Below are 9,220 nucleotides of genomic sequence, written 5' to 3' on the forward strand. Positions count from 1 at the left end.
CAGGTAAGTTTTTTTGTCTTTAACCGTTCGTTCTTGTAAACATGCAAACCAAATTCTGGTTGCATGAGCCTTAGTTTCATTCTGAACGAATTGGTCTGTTGTTTTACTTTGGTTCGAAGAGTCGTTGAGCGTTGAGGGTAGAAAGGATCGTAGTTCGATGAACTGAGTCTCAGTCTGAGGGACGTACGTTCACGCTCTGAGGTAAGGGAAGCTTATTTAATTTAATTTGTATTTGTATGTTGTTATACTGCATGAATGTTCGTTATTTGACTGAATGATCTTGATGCATGATGGTTGATATGATTGGATTGAATGAACGTTCGTTTATTTAATGAGTGAAAATGAAATATGGCTGAGTTATGTTTTAATGTATGAATTATATGAAACTTATATGATATGGATTGTTTGGAGTGTGAAAGTTAAATTTGATATGAATGTATAAAGTATGAAAATATATGTTAGGAAATGAGTTTGAAAAGAAATGATTCTGGTATGAAATTTCTTATATAAAAGTGTACGTTCGTTCCTGAACAGTCGTTGACCGTTCGGTTTCCCTGGTAAACATAATTGAAACGGGATTCTTTCAATTAGAGAGAATCCTAGTTGAGGACGAGCGTCCTCATGTGATAATACTATGCTTGAGTGTTCGACCAAGCATAGCTGTATATGGGTATCCTTTGATAAACTAAATCTTTATATATATGTAATGGTATATTTTCATCGTTCGTAAACATTACTTCGACAGTATCTTATTATATTTATCAAGTCTGTTATTATAAGTTTATTGGTGTTCGGTCTTATACCAATCGCTCGTACTGAGTAGTGCTCGGTCTTACACCAAGCGCTCGTACTGAGTAGTGCTCGGTCTTACACCAAGCGCTCGTTCTCATTTCTTATATAACCTATATTGATGAAAAACAGCGTTCGTCTAATTTCAATAGAATTTCTTCTCTACCGTGCTCGGTCATTGACTGGTATTCGGATTTCTTGATGTAAATTCAAATAAGCTAAACATTCATAAACGTTCGGTTACTTCAAGTGAATGCTTCTAAGTATTATTATTGGAATATCTTGAAGTGTCTGTATCGATTGGTTCCAGCATAGAGTCGTAGCCTTTGGCGAGGTCTTTTCAGCGTTCGGTCAGAGTTATCAAGAGTCCGTTCATATAATTGATTCACTTTGTAATGAACGTTCGGTTCCTTCGTTCCTTGCTATATCTATTACACTCGGTTTCTCCCTCAAACCGACAGTAAACCTCTCGGTCTTATTCTATTCTGGAACTGGAGACCTATTTGTCTCGTCTCAAGCGTTCGTCCTCGTTCTGAGTGAGGATTGAACGTTCGGTATCTGGTGTCTTTATAAATCTTTGAACAAAGATGAAATTTAACTTATTGGCAATGAAAGATGAAATTGAGAAAAGTGATAATGAAAGATGGAATTAAAAATGATTATGAATGAAATGATGTGAAGTTGAACGAGCATTCCAGGGAGGAACGACTCATGGATGAATGTTGAAATTGTAAAGTATGACTGTGGGAAGCTAATGCTGGCTGTTCATCCTGATGTTCCGTGAGTACTCGTCCTCACATAGAGGAGGGTAGGTCATGTGTGGGAACGGCAGGAGGTCCTAGTCCTTAGGGGTACTTTGGACAGATAGAGCTAACCTCGGGTGGCAACTGTTGAGTGTATCCCAGTTACTACATCACCCGGGTGCACGAACGCCTGTAGCTACATAGGTTTCATACAGTCCGGACAGTCAGTCTAGTGATAGGCTTTGTAATATACGTACGTTGAAATTTATTTGTTGTTGGATTATTTGAAATGTATGTTTATACATGAATTAAATTACATAAGCTTACCCTGCGTTTCCTGTCGTGTCTGGTTTTTCCTTATTAATCCAATGATCATCCGTGTGGATGTGAGCAGAAGGAGACGAGCGGCTAGAAGAGGCGCTGGAAAAAGAAATTTTGGAAGAAACTGAAGTAAAGACCGAACAGTAGGACGTTCGATCAATAGTCTAATTATAATAAGGTGGTCGTTCGATCACCTTCCTTTTTGTTAAGTATGACCGTTCGGTAATTCTCTTTAGTGAACCGTTCGGTCAAGTTTGTTTATCTTGTACATCTCAAATCGCAACTCCTTTTGTAAGGCCGTTCGGCCATGAGCGTACGCTCGACTCTATTGTAAGACTGATCTGGTTTGTTATTAATGTTATTATTTTAATATATAGTTTGTAGCCGTATATTTGGGATGTTACATTAGTGGTATCAGAGCATATTTGTTCCTAAAGACCATTGTAGGTTGTGAGCATACTATGCTTGTGCTGTGTGCCCAACGTTCGTTTGATGCGTGATTCAAACTCCTTAAATTTAACTAATGATTGTTTTCTCTGCTTCTCAGAGAGAACGAATGGCACCAAGACCTCCTCCTCAACCTACCGAGCGTGATGTGTCTGGTCACACTAGACTACTGGAATCAGTAATAGAGGCGCTTCAACAGTAGAACGCTACTTTGGTGCAGTAGAACACGGTCGCTTTGAAGAGTTTGGAGGCCGCACGGGCAAACTCATAAGCTATCCAAAGACAACTGATGGAGATCATCTCAACCACGAGGAACGCATCCGGAGCGTCCACTTCCAACGCTACTCATCATACCGAGTGGACCTTAGAGAGCTTCCTCCAACATCATCCTGCCATATTCAATGGGAAGTGTCTTCCTGATGAGGCTGATCAGTGGTTGCGAGATATGGAGCGGATCTACAATGCCAAGAGGTGTCCAGACGACAATCGCTTGTCATTCACTGAGTATCTACTGACTGGAGAGGCCAATCATTGGTGGACGAGCATGAAGATGGTATTAACGGACGCTCAAAGTCCCATTTCATGGGAAGTATTCAGAAGCAAGTTTTATGAAGAATACTTCCCAAATAGCGTTCGTTTCGCCAAGGAAGTAGAGTTTCTTCAATTAGTGCAAGGTGGGATGTCTGTCTCTGAGTACACCAACAAATTCAAGCATTTAGTACGATTCAACACCATGGCTACCAGTGAAGAGTGGCAGTGTCGGAAGTTTGAGAATGGATTGAGGAGCGATCTCAAAGTACTGATTTCAAGCCTTTGTATTAAGTCTTTTCCAACAATGGTTGAGAGAGCCAAAGTATTGGAGAAGAACGTTGATTAAGTGGAACAACAAAAGAAGCAGCAACAGACGGCTAGGGGATCGGTCTCGTCCAAGAGCAATACGAATTTAAGCAGAAGTCCTTACGCTCATCCTATGCCACCATCTACTTCTAGTGGGTCTCAGTCACAATCCTTGGTTGCTGCCAATCGGTCTGGACAACAAGGGGCAGTGACGTGTTTTCAGTGTGGAGGACCACACTATCGATCATCATGTCCTTAGTTGTTAGGGGTAAAGTTCTGCACTCATTGTGGGAGGAACGGACATCTAGAGTGCGGGTGTAATATGGGAGGACGAGCGGTGATGAGGCCACCAAATGCTTGAAGAAATCAACCAAGGGGTGGTGGCCGAGCACAGGCGATTGGTAGGGTTTATGCCATAACGGGCGCTGGAACAGCAAGCTCAGATACACTCATCACCCACACTTGCTTATTGTCTGAATTGCCTTGATGTGCATCGTTTTAATTGTTGTGATAAGGAAGTTGTTGGTCTGGTGGTGTAAACACCAGCAATTGGGTTAGTTTGAATATTCGACCCATGAGATAAATGTTTATTACTATGTTAGTAAGAGTGTAATTTTCTGGAATTGACTAATCTAGGAGATACTTCACGTGAATGGTGTGTCAACGATCGGTATCTATTAAGTTAGACCGTTCGGTAGCAAGGGGGTAACCGAACGGTAATATTAAACGTTTGAATTGTTGAGTTCTCCTGTAGCGGCGCCAAGGTTATCTACTCAGAGTAAAGTTGGGTCTCTTTTTGCACTAATGACACGTCTTAGATTAACATCAGTAACTTCTTACAAAGTAGCATTTGCAGAGTAGATGGAACTCAAGAATCAGTTTAATGGAGTTGAACGTTTCGTTTTGTAGTACGCTCGTTTTCAGGCATACAAGAAGGATGAATCAGAATGGAACATTTGAGAGCATTGCTAGGAGTGTTAAAGATAAGGAGAGTTGTGTGAAGAATTGTTTGATGTGTGAAATACTGGATGAGTAAAATGTAAGTACTAGGGCATGTGTAAGTCGTGATAAACCAAGAATCGGGTTTAGTTGAGAATTTCAGGGACTTAGTATTATAAGTAAGGATACGAACGTTATTAGGGGCCTCAGTTGGGAGTAGAGAGTGAACCGTTCGGTAGAACCAATAGGACGTGAGCCAAGAAAAGATTTTGAGTTAGAGACGAACGGCCAGACGGATGACACGATCCAAAAACATGAAGGTCTGGACGTACGTATGTTTTGAATCGAACAGTTTCAGATTCCGAAACCGAATCGTTGAACGTAAGGGTAGAAGGGATTGTAGTCAGGTGAACTGTAATTCTGCCTCTAGGATGTACGCGAGTTTCGAATCGAGTTGGGGTCAGAGATGAGGTCTCGTTTTCTCCAAGAAACAAGAAATCCATTCTCTGCCTAAACCTAAGATATTTGATACTCTCCATCAACCACTCGGAAAATTTACTATACTCTCTTTCTCAAACAGTAACTGTCAGTCGGACCAACTTTTAATTTTATTCATTTGGTTCCTTGCTGATTAATCGTTCGATTTTCGTCTGATCATTCATGGCCAAACCTTTTCTTCCTTCTGCGTCAGGGTTATGAACGAACGTTATGAATGTTGTCTCCTAGGGCGTTCGTTATTTTTGTCCCTTACCTGGATTGACTATATGTATATATGTATATATTAGTTTATCTTGGTTTTCAATAATAATTCAATCCCGTAACCTTCAGATTATTCCTCTCTGTGTTTTCTCTTCTCTATTTTTCGGGTTTCTTCTGTTTCTCTGTTTCACACTCGAATCAAAGAGTGATAAACTTTTCCATTAAATCTTTTTCCTTTGGAAAGACTTGTGACTTTCTACTAGTAACTTTCTTATTCTGTATTTATGTCACCGATTGGTTAACCTTTCAAAACCATTATCTCTTTAAATAAATGTTATCAACCAGTTCTTTACGTTAGAGTTCTTCTGTAATTCACTCTTTTCTTATAATCATTCAGCCTTACTCAAACATAACCGTTCGTTATAGTTGAAACCGGTCAACATTGAAGATTTGCTAAGGACGTGCATATGGGCAGAGTCGTTCGTCCTAGGAAGCTGTTGCCGAAGGTCCTTGGATCATAGACGCATTGGGCCAGTAGCGTACGAGATATCATTGCCTCCTCAATTAGCTAATCTTCATCTAGCTTTCACGCATCACCACTCTGGAAGTATATTGGAGACTCGTCTCATGTGCTAGAGCTAGAAGATGCTCGTATTTGTGGATATCGATCGGTAGAGATACAACCAGTACGTATTGGAGATAGCCAAACCAAGTACTACAAGAGGAAAGTCATCAGATTGGTGGGTGTAGTCTGGGACAAGCAGACTGACGACATTACGTGGGAAGTTAAAGATGCAATCAGGGACAAGTACTCTCGTCTATTCTTTAGTATGTCTTAATTTTCGAGGACGAAAATTTTTGTAGTTAGTGGGAATGTCAGAACCAGTAAAATCAAAAGTCAGAAACCAGTAAAATCCACGCACGTATTGTTTAGTGAAATTCACGTGTCAAGAGGGGAGCTTGACACTCAGATGACGAACGCCAGGTGTCAAGCGAATAAGATCCGAAAATCAGTTAGTGGAAAACAGGTGTCGACAGAAGGGGGGATGTTCGTTCTGACGTGTGATGCAAAACTGGATTTTCAGAGAATCTACTCCACTCTCTGCATGCACCCTCTTTTCAGATTTCTGAAGAATCTCATTCTCTCCTCCTTCTCTCTACATCTTCTTCATCTTCTCTATGAGAAAACACCCATTCTCTCTCCTCCGATCACTATTCTGGCACCGTAGGATCACTTCCGGCATTCCAAGCTTTAGTTTGATCCGATTGGTTTCAAATTCTGAATGGGTAAGTTTTCTTGTCTTTAACCGTCCGTTCTTGTAAACATGCAAACCAAGTTCTGGTTGCATGAGCCTTAGTTTCATTCTGAACAAGTTGGTCTGTTGTTTTACTTTGGTTCGAAGAGTCGTTGAGCGTTGAGGGTAGAAAGGATCGTAGTTCGGTGAACTGAGTCTCAGTCTGAGGGACGTACGTTCACGCTCTGAGGTAAGGGAAGCTTATTTAATTTAATTTGTATTTGTATGTTGTTATACTGCATGAATGTTCGTTATTTGACTGAATGATCTTGATGCATGATGGTTGATATGATTGGATTGAATGAACGTTCGTTTATTTAATGAGTGAAAATGAAATATGGCTGAGTTATGTTTTAATGTATGAATTATATGAAACTTATATGATATGGATTGTTTGGAGTGTGAAAGTTAAATTTGATATGAATGTATAAAGTATGAAAATATATGTTAGGAAATGAGTTTGAAAAGAAATGATTCTGGTATGAAATTTCTTATATAAAAGTGTACGTTCGTTCCTGAACAGTCGTTGACCGTTCGGTTTCCCTGGTAAACATAATTGAAACGGGATTCTTTCAATTAGAGAGAATCCTAGTTGAGGACGAGCGTCCTCATGTGATAATACTATGCTTGAGTGTTCGACCAAGCATAGCTGTATATGGGTATCCTTTGATAAACTAAATATTTATATATATGTAATGGTATATTTTCATCGTTCGTAAACATTACTTCGATAGTATCTTATTATATTTATCAAGTCTGTTATTATAAGTTTATTGGTGTTCGGTCTTATACCAAGCGCTCGTACTGAGTAGTGCTCGGTCTTACACCAAGCGCTCGTACTGAGTAGTGCTCGGTCTTACACCAAGCGCTCGTTCTCGTTTCTTATATAACCTATATTGATGAAAAACAGTGTTCGTCTAATTTCAATAGAACTTCTTCTCTACCGTGCTCGGTCATTGACTGGCATTCGGATTTCTTGATGTAAATTCAAATAAGCTAAACATTCATAAACGTTCGGTTTCTTCAAGTGAATGCTTCCAAGTATTATTATTGGAATATCTTGAAGTGTCTGTATCGATTGGTTCCAGCATAGAGTCGTAGCCTTTGGCGAGGTCTTTTCAGCGTTCGGTCAAAGTTATCAAGAGTCCGTTCATATAATTGATTCACTTTGAAATGAACGTTCGGTTCATTCGTTCCTTGTTATATCTATTACACTCGGTTTCTCCCTCAAACCGACAGTAAACCTCTCGGTCTTATTCTATTCTGGAACTGGAGACCTATTTGTCTCGTCTCAAGCGTTCGTCCTCGTTCTGAGTGAGGATTGAACGTTCGGTATCTGGTGTCTTTATAAATCTTTGAACAAAGATGAAATTTAAATTATTGGCAATGAAAGATGAAATTGAGAAAAGTGATAATGAAAGATGGAATTAAAAATGATCATGAATGAAATGATGTGAAGTTGAACGAGCGTTCCAGGGAGGAACGACTCATGGATGAATGTTGGAAATTGTAAAGTATGATTGTGGGAAGCTAATGTTGGCTGTTCATCTTGATGTTCCGTGAGTACTCGTCCTCACGTAGAGGAGGGTAGGTCATGTGTGGGAACGACAGGATGTCCTAGTCCTTAGGGGTACTTTGGACAGATAGGGCTAACCTCGGGTGGCAGCTGTTGAGTGTATCCCAATTACTACATCACCTAGGTGCACGAATGCCTGTAGCTACATAGATTTCATATAGTCCGGACAGTCAGTCTAGTGATAGGCTTTGTATGATACGTACGTTGAAATTTATTTGGTGTTGGATTATTTGAAATGTATGTTTATGCATGAATTAAATTACATAAGCTTACCCTGCGTTTCCTGTCGTGTCTGGTTTTTCCTTGTCATTGCAATGATCATCCGTGTGGATGTGAGCAGAAGGAGACGAGCGGCTAGAAAAGGCGCTGGGAGAAGAAAATTTGGAAGAAACTGAAGTAAAGACCGAACAGTAGGACGTTCGATCAATAGTCTAGTTATAATAAGGTGGTCGTTCGATCACCTTCCTTTTTGTTAAGTATGACCGTTCGGTAATTCTCTTTAGTGAACCGTTCGGTCAAGTTTGTTTATCTTGTACATCTCAAATCGTAACTCCTTTTGTAAGGCCGTTCGGTCATGAACGTACACTCGACTCTATTGTAAGACTGATCTGGTTTGTTATTAATGTTATTATTTTAATATATAGTTTGTAGCTGTATATTTGGGATGTTACAAAAGGAATGAAAAAAAGGTGATACTAAAATAAAATAACTGATAATGATTTTGTTGAAACAATTGTTGTTGATATTTTATATGTTCCTGATTTGAAATACGATATCTTAGGTGTTGGATAATTACAACAAAAAAAGGTTACACTATTAGTCTATCACCACTTGCAAAAGCACTTATCAAATCTCTGATTTTATTAGTGATGCTTTGTAAAAATTAAAACTGACTTTTCCTCTAAATATTGAAGTCATTTAATCTAGTTTAATGGCCAAAGTTAAGGATCCTTTTTAAATTTGGCATTATCTTGGTCATTTGAATTTTGGAGGACTAAAGATCCTTAAACAAAAAGGAACGGTAAGTCAATACTTAAACATAGCTAACAACATCAATCTCATTTTTCATGAAGAACAAAGAATGTTTTGGACCTTTTACATTTAAATTTACGTGGCCCAATAAAAACATGTATCCAATAGGTGTAATAAGTATTGAAATACTTCTATTAATGATCATTCTAAAAATGCATGGATCCAAATTTTATAGAAAAAGTCGGAAGTCTTTCATGCATTTAAAACTTTTAAGACAGAGTTGAAAAGAAATCAAGAAAGGGCATTAAAAATCTCCTAAGAAATTGCGATGAAGAATGCTGAAATGAGTTTGATATTTGTTGTAAGGAACATTGTATTAGAAAAGAACTTACAACTTCTTACACCATATATAATAAAATAAAATGGTGTATCTTAAAGGAAAAACGGAATAACTCTCAACATAGTGAACATAAAGGTGAGTTCCAAAGACATTAGTTAGAATTTGCAAATTGTAGTATTTGTGTTTTTAATGGTCTGACACTCGCTAACATATGAAATAACTCATGAAGTTTAGTGTGGACCCAAATCACTTAAAATTATAT

At 38.8% G+C, this 9,220-nt stretch overlaps 1 protein-coding gene across 1 annotated transcript; it reads left to right on the forward strand.

Annotated features, from left to right (window-relative positions):
* The first annotated feature begins 2,589 nt into the window (after positions 1 to 2,589).
* LOC124838366 (uncharacterized) lies at positions 2,590 to 3,177 on the forward strand. Its single transcript, XM_047313958.2, has one exon. The coding sequence runs from the start codon at positions 2,590 to 2,592 to the stop codon at positions 3,175 to 3,177; it is 588 nt and encodes a 195-aa protein (XP_047169914.2).
* Positions 3,178 to 9,220: the final 6,043 nt, after the last annotated feature.

Source organism: Vigna umbellata, chromosome 11 (assembly GCF_029865625.1).
Source record: "Vigna umbellata cultivar VRB3 chromosome 11, Vumbellata_1.0, whole genome shotgun sequence".
Lineage (NCBI taxonomy): Eukaryota > Viridiplantae > Streptophyta > Magnoliopsida > Fabales > Fabaceae > Vigna > Vigna umbellata.